The following is an 18,071-nucleotide window of genomic DNA, read 5'->3' on the forward strand; positions in this document are numbered from 1 at the left end:
TATTCAGAATATAGCTGACAACCAAAAACTTGCACAAAGATGGAACTCTTAGCCTCTTTAATGAAACTATATCTGCAAGGTTAATGAGCTTGGTTATTTGGGGTTTTTTTTATGGAGTAAAGTGAAAACCAGGAGCAAACCTGTTATAGGAAAGCATACACTGATAGCTACATAAGCTGATAGCAAGACAGCAAGCAGAAAAAGTATTTTAAAACACAAGAACTGGAAAAACAATAATCTTGGTTTATTTAAAATAAAGCAAAAAGTCCTATTTTTATAGTCAAATTGCTATATCAATAAAAGCCAAATAACAAGCAATAAAAATAACTGAGTCAACAAGAAAATTAAATTTTATTTTGGCATATTTCATTTTTATGAAGGTAAAAATTTGTTTTATACATTTCAGAAACACAAAACCAAATGTTTAAACTGCTTAACCAGGAAAACGTCTGATTGACTAAAGGGGAAAATCCTGAGCTCTTCAGAAAACGTGACAAATCCAGAAAGACTTATTAATACTATATTTGATATTTATATCTAACAAATATCAAATGAGGCTGGTTTCAAAGTCAACCACATGCTACTCCCAAAGCTGTCTATTCGGGAACTGGCTGGGAGAAAGGAAGGGGATCAGAGAATTTAATATTTAATCAACATGGATCAAGCTTAGAAAAGAGAACAGCTGTTAAAAAAAAAAACTAAACTGATTATGTGAAACTACAATTCAGTATTAAATCTCATTTAATCATGTCTCTCAGGAAAACTTCTAAACACTAGTGAAAATGAAATAGTCATATTTTAGTCAAGTTATATTATTAAATAATAAAAGACTTTTTTATCATTTCAATTTATTTTCAAACAATCAGTTCGTTGATTTCCAAAAAAGAATCACTTTTCCATCAACTGATGAATGGATAAACAAAATGTGATCTATTCATATAATGGAATATTATGCAACCAAACAAAGGGATGAAGTACTGATACAGGCTACAACACAGGTAATCTTAAAAACAATATGCTCAGTGAAAGAAATCAGACACAAAAGGCTGCATATTGCATGACTTCATGTGTATGAAACGTCCAGAATAGGCAAATCCACAGAGACAGAAAGTAGATTAGTGGTTGCCAGGGGCTGGGAGGTTTAGGTGGAAATGGGAAGTGAGTGTTAATGGGTACAGAGGTTCATTTGGGGGTGATAAAAATGTTCTAAGACTGATTATGGTGATGTGCACACATCTGTCAATATATTAAAAATCACTGAATTGCATACTTTAAATGGTACAGTATGTGAATTATATGTCAAAAAGAGCTGTTATTTAAAAAAGAAAAGTTTAATATCAGCCACTCTAAGAACCTTGTTCATATTCCTTGTTCAGGAAAATTCCACACACCATAACCAATGTTGTTGAAAGAAACAGAAACCTTAGTGCAAATTGGAACACCTCCAGGGGAGTATATGGAATTGGAAATTTAATAGCTACTAAATAAAGTAACATCATGACTAGAGCTATGAAAGCAAACATTTGCATTTGAACTTCAAATGGCAGTGGGACAAAGTTGTTATCTTAGAATCATCAGCTCTGAAAGTGTTCATAAATCACAATTTCTTTCAGGAGCCAGAAAGAACACAGAGTTAATTAAGTTATTCCAGCTGAGAAAGTCACTATGAAATGTGTGTTAGAGACCAGAAAAATCCTTTGAAATGTTTTGTTTGCATGGTGTTCCAAAAGTTTTTAACCTCCTGCAATTACTGACACACTGAGTCAGTCGCCTTAGCTGGTAGAAAACATATGACTCCAACGGGCTGTGAATAACAGTTTCTCTAAGGGAAGCTATAGTTTCACAAGTTGGGCCTTTGTTGAGGTGAAATTCTCTCTCAGGTCAGATAACATATGTACCCAGAGTCAACGCTGTCTTCCAGAACAAAGTAGATTGTTTTTCCTTTTCACTTTGTTTCACCAGCCATGCAAATCACAGAAGATGTTATATTACTTTCCATGAGCTGCTTTGCTATGCTTCGCTGTTTGTAAGAAAGGATAAGAAAACCATTCAATTTCTTTTATAAATCCCTTATAATTAAATCCAAGGGTTTCCTTTTATCATGTGGTGACCTCTAATTTCTAATTAAGAGGCCTAAGCTAGACACTTTCCAGGTGTATTAATTTGGGTGCTACTAAAGTCACACTAACTACACAGTAAATACATAGGACCCTGGCATACTAACTATACAGTCAGCAGATCCAGGAGCAAGTGAGTCTTTTATTAACGGAATAATCAGTAAGAACATTATTAATCCAGTATTTGCTCTGTCCTGCCAGTGAAAAACTTGCCAACAAAAGTGAAATTCATCTTACTGGCAACTAACCTTCCAATCTCTCTCCAAAGTAATGTTCAAACAGAAACTGAAGCACATTTTTTTAATTTAATCACTTCACATTTTCTCCAAGCCATTTCAAAAGTAGTTCTCAAACTTTCAAAATAAAATGGGTTTCCTCTAATGATACCCTGGCTTTATATAACAAATGTGATTTTAAAAATGTGTAAATTATACTTCTATAACTCAATCTTATTTACTTATATTTAAAGGAAGTAAAGAATCCTTTAGAACATTAAGAATTTCACCATGCCCTGCAATTTAGCGGTTAGGTAAATCTGAGTTTCCATATGCTAAATTTATCTAAATAAGGGTTCACAGTTTAAACAAATGAATGAAGAAGAAACCAGTTTTTCATAAGAAGAACGCGTACTATGTTCCAGTCACAGAAGCTCAGCTATTCTTAGAGAAGGGTGGGGGATTTAAAGCGCATCTAGTTCAAACTTTACGTTTTACAAACAGGAAGAAACTGAGACAGAGAGATTAAATTATTTTCCCGAAAGTGTTTAACTAGTTAGTGGAGAAAACATCTTAAGATGAAAAGCTAATCTACTGAACAAATTTATTTTTTCAAACAATAATTCTATAAAAGTACTTTTCTTTCAGAACATCACCCTTCCCTGGTTTTAGACAGCTCATTCACAAAACAAAAATTAACATTAATGACCACAAAAAGCATTTCTCATGGGGAAAAGAACTCATTTATGAAGTTACAGAATGCAGTATTATCCACACTTGAGACGTTAACACTTAACAGGGCAGAACTAAATCAATGCGCAATAGTCTCTTTCACTTAAAGTGTCAAAGTCTTAATGGGATATTGTATGTTGATATCCATAAACAAGAATATAAATCACCTGCATGTGGGTTTTCTTCCTCTCTACAAACTACGTGGTAAAAAGCCAAAGTTAATATTTCCCATACAATTCAAACACAAATATAAATGATCTAAAAGCTGCTTTCAGTAGCACATTTTTCTTTGGGAGGAAAAAAAAAATGAACAGAATTTAATAGCATTACATAAAAATCCTGGAAATTATGCACAAAGATTATGCTGGAGCTTTGCCGAAAAAAGGGTATGCTGGCTTTCCATGTGCATAAATTATAATCAAATAGGAATTATAAGGAGCTACAGTATTATTAAAGGTAAATATACTTCTTGAAATCTCCGTTTTAAAAAGCTTAAAAATGATTGCCTAAACTAAGCCATTCAACCCCATATTTCCTGAACCCTAAATAAACACTTGGGTTTTCAATCCTCTGAGTTCCTGCCCGGCGGCCTTCCCGAAGAAACCAGGAGCCCAGGAGCACGGGACTGCCCACTCTCCCACACCCATAGGCCCATTTCACACTCCCGGGCACTCTCCCCTCTCCTTCCCTGAGTTCTTTAATGATCCTACCAGTAGCCTCTATTTAATTAACCACTCAACTATTCCTGGAAAACCAGCTGTTGCCTTCCCTCTCCCTTCTGGTTTGTTCCATGTAAATGTCTGGGCTGTGGTTATTCTTCATTCATTCATTCATGTCACAAATACTGAGCATCTGCTATATGCCAGCTATGTTTCTGGCACTAGGAATACAGCAGTAAATAAAATGTGCAAACATTCCCGCTCTCAAGACACATTCCAGTGGGGTGGAGACAGATCAGAAACAAAATAATTAAGTCAAATGCACATTATACAAGACAGAAAGGAGAGTGGCAGGGCAGTCATTCCAGGAATCACTATTCAGAACAAGGTTCCTGTGAAGGGGATTCCTGAAGTTGGGCCTCCTGGAACCCTTCACAGCTGTCCTGGGGGATGGGACTCGACAGGCTGGGGGCACACTTCAGTCTGCAAACAAGTGATCTACATTTTGGTCTAGGATTTCTTTCATTTTATTGTTCTTTTAATCCTTATTTACTAACATTCACAGGCACCTGTCCCTCAACAGGCATTAGTGGGAAGATACCTGAGACAGATATGCTGCATTGCTCTATAATTGTCAATTGTAAGAATGCAAATTAAAGCTTCTGACGAGCTTGAAAAAGCACAAACCATTTGTTCAGCAGTGCTCTTTCTTCATATAAACATGCATATACTGTTAATTTTCTTTTCAAAAAAGAAGAGGGTAAACCTTACCTCAGTCTTGCTAAACAAACATACCAGACAAACAGAATTAATGAGATTTTAATGCCTATAATTTCTCTACTCCATAAAATGTTACTCGATGAGTACAAACACTACCAGTTTGTATGAAAAGGATTCAGGGGTCAACTGGAAAGGGTTCTCAGGGCCCAAGATAGGACAATCTGAGCATAAAAAAAAAAAAAATGATATCTGTAATGGAGTGAAATACACCAAAGAAGCTAAAATCCAAGAGTTTACATTGATTCTTGAAAAAAGCCACTGGTCACCTTCACAAGATGTTAAGAAACCAACTCAGCCTGAAAACTGGTGGATAACGGGAAAGAATCAAGCAAATAGAACACAAACTTCTCAACATACACAGTCCCCAAGATTCTAAGATTTCACAATGGCTGAGATAACAACGTGCCTGAAAACATTGAACAGGAAAGAGCTGAACGAAGAAAGGTATAGTTTTTTTTTCTGTTGCTGTTGCTAAGAAAACTGTCCCCGCTTTCAGTAACGCTAGTTGGTGAATCTAATCTCTACGGAGAGTTACTATGTGCCGATTACTTTTCTAAGTACTTAATATTATTTTCTCTTTTAATCCTTAAAACAATTCTATGAAGTGGGGACCAATGTTTTCTAATACAGTCCTTTGGGATTAAATACTGGCTCCACCACTTAGTAGCTTCTTCTAGCTCTGTGACCATTGCAAGTTACTTAACCTCTCTGTGCTTCAGTTCCCTCACCTATAAAATGGAGATAATAAGTCTCCCTATCTCCAGCCCTTTTTGTATAGAGCATATTTGTTTAGGTGATTATTTGATTAATGTCCACTTTCCCTTCTAGGCTGTAGAGTCTAAGAGGGCATGGAGCTCTATCTCCAGAACCTAGTCCAGGCCTCACAAATAGTAGAAACTCACTTGATACTTATTTAATAAATAAATGAGTTTACAGCAGAATACAGTAGAGCTGAATAACTAACTACTCTGGTGTAAACCTCATCCAATATCTCCAGAGTCCCAAAGCTAAAGATTTTCCCATAATTTCTCAACTATCAAGGGTCACATCATCTTAAGTACCTCTAAGCTCTGGGGACCAGAAGCAGCCCAAGAACAATACTGCCTAAACTCCCTTGAGTTTTTCAGTAAAGAAGCTACCAAACCTGGCAGCTACAGTTTAACTAGGGCAAGTTATTGGTGTTCTGTATTTTGGACACTTGCCCTTTTTCATTCGGGAAACTGACACAGTCACAGTCCCTGGTGTGTTCTGGGTTTCAGTACCCAGTTATGCAAGATGTGCACCAAACAGAGTGCCGGAAAAAAGAAATACCCTTGAGTGCAGTACAAAACGTGACTCCCCAGGCAGAAGAGTTGGTTATTATTTATTGAACGCCTGTTGCAATCAAGTCACTATGCTAATAAGTGCTTTACTTGAATAATCATCTCGTTTGAGTCTCCCAATAGGCCTCTGATGGAGGCGCTATCATTCCTAGCTTGCCCAAGGTTCCACAGTTCAGAAATGAGAAGTGAATCCAAACGTATGGGAAACCAAAACCCACGCACAGGACCGCTATACTATTCTGCCAAAGGGGGAGCCCTTCAAAAATAAATCAAAAAACAAAGTTGACAGTCTTCATCCTGATCCCTCAACACCAGCAGCAGAGATCTGGCAGAATCACAAAGGATTTTTTTGAGAAAAAGGAAATGTATGAACTGAAGTCACTTGCTACTTCCACAATAAATGTCACTCGTCTATCCTAATTCCAGTGTGAACTGTCCCATCTACATGAGAATGTGTGTTCGGGGAGTAGGTACAAAACCCTCACTCCTCCTATCTTACCATTTAGGGAAGCAGTTCTGAAAGTGCGGTGTGCAGACCCCCATGGGTCCCTAAGACTTCTACAGGGCATCTGTGAGATCAAAACTATTTTCATAATAACACTAAGACATTATTTGCCTTTCTCAGTGTTGACATTGGCCTTGATGGTAAAAAAGCAAAGGTGGTTAAGACTGCTGGTACCTGACTAAACTGGGTGGTGGCACTAAACTGTGCTAGTCATCAGTGAGCTCTGTCCCACCACACACTTGCAGAAGGAAAAAACGGTCATTTGCACTTAAGAATGTCCTCTGATGAAGCAGTAAAATCGAATAATTGTGTTAAATCTTGAGTGCGTGTCTCTTTAATGCTCTGTGGGATGACATGGGAACAGCACCGCCCAGAGCACTGACGTGATCGGTTGTCACCAAAAGCATCTGCACACCTGTTTGGGCTGCAAGCTGAACTAGCTGCTTTTTTGATGGAACATCGTTTATACTTGACCCACAGACAGACTATGGTCACTCAGACTTGAGTATCTGGCAGACTGTTCCTGAAAAATGAATGAAATGAGTTTGTCGCTTCAAGGAAAACAACTGAGAGTATTTGTTGCCAAGGATGGAACTCAAACTTTCAAGTGAAAACCAGAATTTTGGAAAGCTTTTATCTGCCACTGTGAAGCTGACATCGTCCCTATATTTAAAGACTTCGCTTATGTCAACATTTGGAAGATCTACATAACTCAAGAAACCATAATTTTCCAAATGACCAATGCATGACGTTAGAAAATCACACCCGGGGAAAGGTTCATTTTAAAATTCAACGGGGTTTTGATAGCAGACGAAAAAACTGATTAGTAGGATTTCAGATTCCATATTGCAACTAACCCTTAAGAAACTACCACTTCTTGGATGTTGGCACAATATCAAAGAAAAACATCCACAATTGTCTAAAACAGCTATCAAAATGCTCCTCCACTTTCCAATTATATATCTCTGAGAGCCAGATTTTCCACACATTCTTCAACATAATGCAACAGACTGAAGGCCAAAGCAGTTAAGAAAATCCAGTTGACAAGCTTAAAAATGGCTAACGTGGTAAATATTTATTATGTGTGTATGTGGAATGACTATACTCTCACAACATCGAAATCCAAACAGAAATACCAATTAAGTTCCCAATCAACAGAGAGACGAAAATTTAAGCACATGTGCACACACGATAGAAAATGCACTGTGTTCTTTTCAAGATTATTATTCCACAGCAAAGTACATAGGCGACACTGACCAGTAGGTAGAAACACAATTATTATTTGAAGGCTGGCTAGTAGATGAGAACCCCGAAATTTCTTTACTTATTCTATTTGCTTCTTTTTAATTTTTCCTTCTTAGTTATTCTACCTGAAAAGATTACCCTCCTCCCTTCATTCCACCTGAAATTCAGAGAACCATACCCTTAACTTTCTTTGCCAAAGGCTAATTCTACTCAAAAGCTGGTCCTCAGAATTAACAGCTTGGCGGGGGGAGGGGGGGGTACCTCCCTAGTGGCGCAGTGGTTAAGAATCCACCTGCCAACGCAGGGGACACGGGTTCGAGCCCAGGTCTGGGAAGATCCCACATGCCACGGAGCATGGGCGCACTAAGCCCGTGTGCTACATTACTGAGCCTGTGCTCTAGAGCCCCTGAGCCACAACTACTGGAGCCCGTGCTCCGCAACAAGAGAAGCCACCACAAGGAGAAGCGCGCACCACAACGAAGAGTAGCCCCCGCTCACCTCAACTAAGAGAAAGCCCACGCACAGCCAGCCAGCCATCAATAAATAAATAAATATTTTTTAAAAAAGAATTAACAGCTGTGTGCTCCTCTGGAAGCCACATAATTTGGTCTGAAGGAGCCTGAATAAACGGTCATCGGGGGCTGCCTGAGTGCCGACTCCACAGCTGTTTGTCATCTCCGATCCCAGATGTCAAGCCAAATTTTCTGCTTCATCTTATCTCTGCCCCTTGCTACTCGAGAGGCTGTTTCGACGTACACAAGAGTGTCCGCGCAAGGATGCAGGTGAGCAGGGAGTTTCTCTTCAACATGACTTAAGAGCGGACACCAAGCGGTCAGCTATGGGCAAGCACTATCGTGGCAAGGGTTACAAGCTATCCAAGCTACCAGTTGAAGCCAGGGGTGCATTTGAGCAAGCAAACTGCACCCCAAACTAGTGTGTAGCCAGGGCTCCTAGCTGTAGCTGGCAGGGAACCAGGGAGTCCAGACTTCCAGTTTGGGACAGCTGCTGGCAAAAGCTGAAGCGCCAAGTACTTCTGTCCACTGTCAATTTGAGGAGTGGACCCAGACAGGGGCTAGACAGGGACTCTTCCAAGTGCCACCCATCAGCACATGGTGAAGGGCTCGGTCACTGAGGTGGCCAGTGGGTAACCATCTCTACCAATGCACATCAACAGATCTTTCCCTGAGCTAAAAGCTTGGTTTGGGAGACAAGTCTTGTTTTGTTTCTGCACCTAACAATGCAATAGCCCCGACATTCCCTTCTACAAATACATGAGTGTTGATGTCGATTTGGAATGACTGTGCACCTTCGTTTTATCTTCCTAGTATTTAAGAGAAAAGATGACTGTATTTTCTGACAGTTTCACTTTCTTTGTGACTCTCTACCTATGAAAGGAAAAACTAACAGTTCTAGACAACACTCCTCACCTTTTTGCTTGTGGCCCAAGACAGAACGGAACAGCCAGTACCCTCATGGGCCCGGTGGTATGTCCCAAATAGTGTGAAAGGACCCTTCTTCCCATCACTCAAATCAGACTATTTCTTCCTAATCTTTAATAATAATTGCCCCTCACTTTCTGGATCATTTCCAAAATCCTAGTCCTGTGCTGAAAATTCTTTCAACCTTCTCTCTAAGTGATTGGGCACCCTCTCTAAAATTTCACAAACAAACTTTATCTTTTACTGATAAAGTTTATTGTTTATTGTCTAATCTTCCTATTAGAACAGAATCACCACGAGGGCAGAAATTTTGGTGTTTTGTTCACTGCTGTATCCCCAGCACCTAGAAATGTGCCCAAAACAAAATAAATCATCTGTTGAATGAATGAATGGACAAGCCAGGGGCTCCTGGCCTATTTCATATTCTACAACTTGATTCTGCATTTTCCATTCACACCACAGAAACTTCAAAGGCCTCTCACCCATGCCTGATGTCAAACTGTCCCCACGTCAATTCCAGAAACTTGAAAAGCCATTTCTGGTTCAAAGAATCAAGCCCCTCGCCTGCCCCTGTCATCTTTTTAAATACGGCTAGAAATCCAATCCAGCTGATCTTACTACTGCTCACATCTATCCCCTCATCTCTGCCACCACGGTTGTTACCTTGGTCCAGGCCACTATTGCCTCTGCCTGGGATTTACTGAAACAGCTCACTAATCACCAACCCACATTCCCTAGAATTGAAAGAGTAAACTTTCTCAAATTGCAAATCAGATCACCTAAGCTTCCTGCTCAAAGCCCATCAGTGGCTCCCCATTACCTACAGGATGGAATCCAAACTCCTTCCCATGTAATCGCAGTTGTCCTTGTCCTGATGAACTATTTAAACTGCCCAGTCCACCAAGAAACTTAACCCCAAGCCTTTGCCCACGCTTCCTCCTCTGCACCGAATGTCCTTTTATCCACCTGGAAAGCCACTGCTCGACCTCAAGACCCACCAGGTGCGTGCACCTCTCTACTGCATTCCCATCTCTGGACTCGACGACGTTTATACCCTCGAGCTCCCCCAGGTCACAAACCATCACGACTCCACCTGCGCGTCTACAGGGCCAGGCGCCGTGCGAGCACAACAAAGATGTTCTCAGGGTGAGTGAATGTGCAGAAATGATGAAAGTCCACTTCCCACAAAGCCTGTTCAGACAAATTACAGAGCGGCAGCTTCCTTTCACACTGCCAGGCTAGTGCTGGAATCCCCAGTTTATTCAATGGATATTCATTTCTACAGAATCCTCTACTGGTTATTTTTAACCCCAACATCAGAAAAGGGGACAAAGGAAAAGCTAACTGCCAACACTGCGGAGAGAAAAATAACTGCCACAAACCCAAAGATGGGCTAAAAGGAATCTTATGTATATAACCTTAGCCCTCTGTATGAAAAGGGTCTTCTACAAACTATGCTATCATCTCAACTGAGCAGATTTGTACAATGTCAGGAAAATTGAACTGTGCAGTTTCAAAAAAGGTCAGGAAGTTGTGTAGACATCCTCTATTACTGGGGTCCCGTCCAGAGGTTTTCAAAATGTGCCGAATAAAGCAAAAATCATGGTCTCAGGGAAACTGTTAAAGGAGAGACTATGATACCAAAAAATCACCGGTTAAGCTAAGCCTTCTATCCTTCCCCATCTCCCATCCAGTGCTAAAACTTTTCCTTATAAATATACAGTGCACACAAATTTAAAGAAAACGTTAATTTATGAAATTTACACTATGTGAGTTTTTCTTAAAAATCAACAAACTCATTCTGGCTTTTCTTTTTTTTTTGGTCAGTGTTTTTGAGACCTTTGATCTGTACGTTGAAAATAAAATTACACAAAAATTAACAAAAATGGGTACTGCCAAAGAATCAAAGACCTGGCAATTTCCAGACATACTTAATGATTACATCTGTTTTTATTTTTGAAATTCAAGTAATACACTGTTCAAAGCACCACTTACAAAACTGCTATCACTGTCATACTTAATCTAATGTAGTACAGCGCTGCTCCATTCTCTGGAATCTGTCCCACAACCCCTGAGGACAAAGCCTGAGACACTCAGATTCCAAAGGTGCCAAAATGTCAAGCAGGGACTACATCCGCACCCCACTCCACTGGCACCTCCAGACTCCAGAGCAAGAGATACCCTCCTGCAGAGGAAGACACTTGTCACAGCAGAATCTCTTAAGCGAACTATAAAGTATAGTTTCTGACCTCATCAATGTAGCCTTGCAAGCTTTCGAGGCAGAGAGAATTATGAGGTGAAAATATATTTCTACTCTACCCACAAATTCTTCAACTGCTGGCAAAATTAACAGAATAAAGAAAAATTAGGATAAGAATAAAGCACCCTCGCCAGATAACAGATAAGTAAATGACATGGAACTCCGATCACAAGCAGAGAAAGAAAATATCAACTGAGCACACGGGACTGTGTCAAGGCTGACAATCTACCCAGGCCCTCAAACTCAACCACTTACCAACACTGATTTACACTATTACTTTTCCTGTCTCTGATTTAAGCTGTTACTTCTCCTTCTGAGGATTCCATTCCCTGGGGCTTTTCACTGTGTAATTATGCAACGTGGGGGCACCACAAAACACAATACAGCTTTACAAATGTTGGCTTTTTAAAAATTAATGTTATTTTCTCTACATACTTCCAAAATAGATGTTCCCCTCAATCCAGAAGACTTTAGTAAAATATAAGGACAATTTTAAAAAAGGACGGGAGAGGATGTTAGTTATTTAGAATTCTTACTTTTGATCCCACTTACTTATACATCATTTCCCAGACCTCAAAGATTTTTGCCCTAAGTGAAAATAAGAAAAGTAAAATAAAAGAAGCAGCTCAGTGAAAACATAAAGAATAGCAGTAAGGAGCTTAAGACAGGGACACATCTGAGGGGTTGGGGGAGGGGGTCTAAACTTTCAAATCACCTGGTGGTCTGAGAAGTTCAATATTCTAAAATGCTGCAGTCTATAAGGTAAGACAAATACCATGATAAGAAAGCACTGTTAAATAAATGAAAGCTGAAAATGCAAACATTTTTTTTTAAAGAGATCTAGGCAAAAGGCAGTGTGCACTTAGGGGTACATAATTTCATCTAATTCTCAAGGGTCTTGCAGGGCTGAGCCGACGTCCTTATCCCAGCAAAGTGAGGCCCAGAGAGGAGAAAAGTTTTATTCTTCACATTTTTGGAAAAAGGCATAGAAAAACGTTTTGATGGGGCTTCAGGGCGACCAAATGGATCACAAAGGCAATTTCTTATGGTGCTTCAAAGTTTTGACCACTGAAGGGCTCCGATCCCCTTACACTCATCAGACCTGCCCCAGAATCTCAGAAACATTAACAGCCGACTGGCAGGATACATATTGTCAAAGTTTTCCTTCCTTCAAAAAAAGGTGTCATCTATGTCAGCACTGTCAGGGTGTGAACAGATCTGTGATACCTCACTCACTGGGGGAAAAGTCCCACTGGTCCTGAGATGCCCCCATGATAAGGTGTCCAAGAACAACTGATCTGCCTCCAGATGCTGACAGGGGAAAGAGACTGTTTTGTTTTTCCAACACAAATGGGATTGGGGAGGGAGATGACAAGGCAAAGAAATGCACATACCTTTCAACTGGTCAGCAACAATGTTCTGGCCGAGGCGTTCAGTGACCTTCCCATCTTCCATTTCGTACCGGTCATCTAGGTATTTTGCGGTGGCCTCGGAAATGTGAACCTTGCCAGCCACTCCCAGCTGCTCCATGAGATTGGCCAAGTTCACATCATTGGACCACACGTCGAATTTAAACCTCCTCATGCCCAAGATGCCGCACAAGACAGTCCCCGTGTGAACCCCGACGCGCATGTTCACCATCTCTTTCTTCTCTTGGCAGAACTGCTCGATAGCCCTTATCATGCCCAAGCCCATTTCGATGCAGCAGTAGGCATGGTCGGCCCGAGGCTCGGGACACCCGGCCACACAATAGTAGCAGTCTCCCAGGGTGCTGATTTTCTCACACTTGGTCTCCTCGCACAACCGGTCGAAGCGGCCGAACAGATCGTTGAGGAGCCCCACCAGGGCATGGGCAGACTTATTGGCACTCATCTTGGTGAAGCCCACGATATCTGCGAATAAAATACTGACTTCTTCGATCTGCTGCATTTTAAACGGGCGGAAGGCAATAGGGGCTTTCTGTATGGAAGACTTTTTCTTCCTGTTCTTGGGGCTGGAGGTGGCGTGCCTTTTGACAGAATTCTCGCTCTCCTCGTCCCCCTGCTTCATCAAGTCATCAGCTATGATTCTTGGCATCACAGAATGAATCATCCTCTCTTTCAGGGCTTTTTCCACTTCCAGATCCTTTCCATGCATAATTGACTGGCCCACCTTGAGGAAGGTGCTCCTGGATCTCACCTGGGACATGATGAACAGGTGGATCCCAATGGCGTGAATGCAGACGTGGAGCAGGGCTCGGCTCAGCAGCTCCCAGTGCAGGGCCTCTGCTCCAGGTGAGGGGAAGCAGGCTTTGTCTTGGAAATGATAGCCAAAGGTCTCAAAAAGAACAGAATAGGCCACTCCCAAAATCAAGCTCAAGTACAAAGGTAAGTGCATGACGGTGTACAGCAAAAAGAGCACTTCAATGCACATGGAAAAGCTCCCCACTTGAGATAAGCAAGTGTCTGTGGGCCTGGCTGCCCAAGTATGATTGAAGCTATCAACTCGTCCTGAGAAGGGCGTCAAAACTTGAAACTGGGCAGCCAGGGTCAGGGCGAACACCAGGAGGGTGAGAACCAGCGAGGTCCACACGTAATGCCGGGCGTACAGCTTGGTGAAGGTAAACAGAAAAAAGCCCACACACACCACGAGGAAGCACAGAGTAGGGGCTACCATGACAGTCAGTTTGGATCTCATGTGCACCCCAAAATAGATGCTCCAGAGAAGGCAGGCGAAGCCAATGTAGAAGAGCGCATACCGGAAGCGGCGCTGGGTCTGCGGGAAGCAGCGCTCCATGCAAGCCTCCTCCAGGTTCATGGAGTCGAATTTGGGGTCCCACCACCGGCTGGAGGCCCTCTCGAACAGCTGAGGCAGCTTCTTTTTCCTGCGCAGGCGGCCTCCGGCGCCCATTCTCCGGGGGACACCCCCTGAGTCCCCGGAGCTGCTACAGCTGGAGGAGATGCTGTACTTGCAGTGTTTCGGGTGGCTGTTGGAGGACAGCTGCTTGGGGTTGATTTTGACCCTCACGCTGTTGCTGTCTCCGCTAGAGTCACAACTCACCTCGGTGCTGTGGTGCTGCAGCAGCTGCTGGTGGGGCGGGGAAGCCATGTTGCCGAGCGCTCGGAAGCCTCCCGGCCGGGGTCACCGGGACCTGTCAGCGAGACAACCAGAGTTACACTGGGATCTGTTCCTGCAGGTACGCACACCTGAAGGCCACGAGCTCTACCGGTTTCCTAAGTGGGGGCCCCGGCGGTCTACTGGGAAAGGCACAGTCTGCTCACAACAACCGGGTAATGTCTGAGCGCCACTCCACCGTTCCCCCTCGAGGCCAACCGCAGCCACCGGGGCCGGACCTGGAACACCCGGGGGTCCGAGCGGGGGCCGCCCCCGCGCCCGTCCAGCGCCGCCCGAGCCCACGGTGCGTTTCCTACGCGCGCACTCGCCTGCTCCGCCGCCGGCTCCGGAGGGAAAGTCCAGCCGAGCCCTCTCACGCCGCGGGCTGCTCTCGCAAACACAGCTCTCCCGGCGGCGGCCGCGGGCCCCTCATGCTGCGCACAGAGCGGCGCCTCGGCCGCTTCAAGGCCGGCGGCCGGACCCCCGCCCCCGCCCCGCGCCCGGCGCCCTCGCGCTCGGCTGCTCCGCGGGCGGCGGGCGGGCTGCGAGGCCCGGCGCGAGTTTGTGGATCCCGCGGCGCTGCGGCCGCCCCCGTTGGCGCGGCTCGTCTAGCGGGGCCTGACCCAGCCGCGCCGCCCCTCCCGGCCTCCGGGGCCAACCCCGCGCCCCGGAGCCGCCGAGCGCAGGGCGCGGCGGGCGCGGGCCCCTCAGCCGGCGGCCCGTGCGCGGCGCTGCCGCAGAACCCGCTCCCGGGACGCCCGCCCGCCCACGCCTGGGGCGGCCTCCCGAGCTAGAGATGCCGCCGCGGCCGCAGCCGCAGCCGAGCCCCACGATGCCGCTGCCTCATGTCGAAAGAGCCGCCGCCGCCGCCACCATCCCCAGCTCCCTCCCTCTCCCCCTCCCGCTGTCACTGACAGACTCGCGCCCGCGCCGCCCCTCGCCCCGCCACAGCGCGCACGCGCGGCCCGCGCACGCCGCCGCCAGGCCCGGGTACGCGCACAGTGCGCGCGCCGGGACAGCAGGGCTGCATGGCGCGGGGCGGGGGGAGGCGGGCCGCGCGCTGAGGCGCCGCCTTCCGCCGAGGCCGCGCTGTGTCCAGGGCGCGGGCTGCAAGCACTGTGGGGGGGGGGGTTGCGGGACTGCGGGCACGTTGAGAGACCACCGTTCCCCGCGGCTCGACACCCCCCAGACCCGCTTCGGGAAACCTAAGGGCATCTATTAGTTAGGGAGCAACTGGGGTGTGACGTTTGGGACATGAAAATGTTTGCCCTTCTGCTCGGCACAACTTGTTTATAAATGGAAGTTTGCAACTATTGCATGTGCCTAAAGGGAAGGTCCCCTTTCTTCATAAGCAATGAGCAAGTGTCACCCGGGGCCCTAGGCCCTCCCTGAGCGCGTTTGGGGCGACCACCGCAGTGCAATCCGAGCCCCAGCCTCTGCTGGCCCAGGCTGGCGGGCCTCCAGGGCGCTGTGGTTGGCCCTAGAAAGCTGGTGACACTGAGAAGCAACTCCTCCAGCCCCAGGGAGAGTTTCCCTTCCCATCCTTGGGTCGTCTCCCCCTTCTCCTGAAAAACTGTTTTTCCCTTTCCACAAATGAAGTTTTCAAAGGAGTCTGCTACTCCCGTGGCAGTGTGACAGTGGCCTCTCGAGCATTGTCTGCAACGTGAAGTGCAGTCCTCTGCTCCCCAGGGCACCAGTCCTGACCCTTCTCCTCCACACACTTCACAGTACCTCCTGATAGTCATGGGGGTCTGCACCCTCCTTGCCTCGCCAGGTTTCACTGTTGAATTAGAAAATAAAATATCAATAAAATGTGGCTTGTCTACAGCATGGAATACTATTCAATCATAAAAAGGAGTGGCGTGCTGATTCATGTTGCAACCCAGGTAAACCTTGAAAACATGATGCTAGTGAAAAATGTCAGTCAGGAAAGACTGCATATTGTATGATTCCATATATATGAAATGTCCAGAATAGGCAAAGCCATAGAGACAGAAAGCAAATTAGTGATTGCCAGGGAGTGGGGGTGATGGGAATGAGGAGGGAGTGCTAGTGGGTGAGGGGCTTCTTTGGCAGGTGATGGAAATGTTCCCCAACTAGATGGTGGTGGTCACACAACACTGTGAAAGTACTGAATGCCACTGAACTGTACACTTTAAAATGGTTCAAATGGTAAATTTTATGTTGTGTATTTTACCACAATAAAGAAAAAAGAAAACCAAAAAGTAACACAGTGTCTTTGCCATGGTTTTTCTGCAAAAAGTGCATAACCTCCATCTAATCATGAGAAAACATCAGATGAACCCAAATTGAGAAGTGTTTTTCCAAGTTATTTACCAGTACCCATCCAAAGTGTCAAGGTCATGAAAGACAAAAAAAAGACTGAGAAACTGTCACAAGTCACAGAAAACTAAAGGATACAACAACTCTGGATCCTGATTTGGAACCTGGAACAGAAAAGGCCGTCTTGGGGAAACTTGAATAATTTCTGGAGTTTAGTTAATGGTGTTGAGTTGTGAGGTGTTAATTTCCTGGTTTGGATCATTGTTCTATTGATATGATTAGGCACGATGTTAACATTAGGGGAAGCTTGGGTGTACAGTATACGGGAACTCTCTAGTACTTTTTGCAACTTTAAAATTGTTTCAAAATAAACGTCATAAAAAGTTAAAAATAAACCTTTATTGAGCTTCAACTATGCCAGGCACTCTCACATATTCCATTTTTGCAGATGAAGAAATTGAGGTTCAGAAGAGCAGAATGCATGGCACAAGCCAGTCAATGAGACAAGAATAGGAAACTTACATTGAGCGAATGTGCCAGAAACCACTGGATGCTTTCACTTGTGACCTTTTTGGTCCTTACGACAACCCTCTGAGGTAGATATCATTGTCCCTATTTTAGAGATGTGAAACTGGGGTTGGAGAGTGACATGTTCAAAGTCAGATAGTGGGCTAGGGACAGAGTTCAGATTCAAAACCTGATCAGACTCCTGTGGCCACGAAGCTCTGAGCGGCCCAGGCACCACCCTCTGTGAGCTTCCAGGTGGCCCTGCCTCCTTTGTTGACCAACCCAGCTGGACAGGCAGACCTTGGAAACAGTGCTAACTGTGCACCTACCCCCCCCATTTAATGCTACCCCGAGCTCCCCATTCCTCATCTCCTTCAATAATCTGAAAGATTGCCTATCTGTGCTTTTCCTCACCTTTGCAAATCATTTCAGTCCACCCACCGTTTCTGGTGACTTTGACATTATAAATCAATTAGTCATGTCAGAATTTTAGACAGAGGGAATGATCATACCCACCTCCCTCCTTCTCTTTTGTATGTCTTCTGGAAGCAGTTAGGCAGCATTCCCTGCTGTTGAACGTCCTCAATCTCCAGGTTAGGGCATGAGTCATTCCATAAACCCTTGGGATTGAGGACGATGTGCCTGGCACTGTGCGTTAGGTCCTGGGTGTACGATGATACACCATCTATGCCTTTAAGGGGCTTGTAGTAGCTGGGAAAGATGCCAAGGGAAGGGGATGGGTTAAGAAAATGGAATCAAGATCCAAATGAGGCCTATGTATTGTAATTGGTTGAGGTAGCTCTTATATCTGGTTTTTTTTGGTTGACTTTTTTTTTTTTTTTTTTTTTTTTTTTTTTTTTTGTGGTACGCGGGCCTCTCACTGTTGTGGCCTCTCCCGTTGTGGAGCACAGGCT

General features: G+C 44.4%; 1 protein-coding gene across 1 annotated transcript; it reads right to left on the bottom strand.

Annotated features, from left to right (window-relative positions):
- Nucleotides 1–364: 364 nt before the first annotated feature.
- On the bottom strand, nucleotides 365–14,852 carry ADCY9 (adenylate cyclase 9). The gene is made up of 3 exons (XM_028499703.2): nucleotides 14,697–14,852; nucleotides 12,669–14,404; nucleotides 365–2,020 (listed from the first exon to the last, which is right to left on the bottom strand). The coding sequence occupies exons 2-3, from the start codon at nucleotides 14,359–14,361 to the stop codon at nucleotides 1,989–1,991; spliced, it is 1,725 nt and encodes a 574-aa protein (XP_028355504.1). The 5' UTR covers nucleotides 14,362–14,404; nucleotides 14,697–14,852; the 3' UTR covers nucleotides 365–1,988.
- Between the last annotated feature and the right edge of the window lie 3,219 nt (nucleotides 14,853–18,071).

The sequence above is a fragment of the Physeter macrocephalus genome, chromosome 14 (genome assembly GCF_002837175.3).
Source record: "Physeter macrocephalus isolate SW-GA chromosome 14, ASM283717v5, whole genome shotgun sequence".
Lineage (NCBI taxonomy): Eukaryota > Metazoa > Chordata > Mammalia > Artiodactyla > Physeteridae > Physeter > Physeter macrocephalus.

Excerpts from the sequence above, each read along its gene's own strand:
- ADCY9 (XM_028499703.2), bottom strand. The coding sequence starts at position 14,361 with ATGGCTTCCCCGCCCCACCAGCAGCTGCTGCAGCACCACAGCACCGAG. Across the intron at positions 2,021-12,668 it reads TGTTGCTGACCAGTTGAAAG|CGAAGCATAGCAAAGCAGCT; the intron begins GTATGTGCATTT and ends TCTTACAAACAG.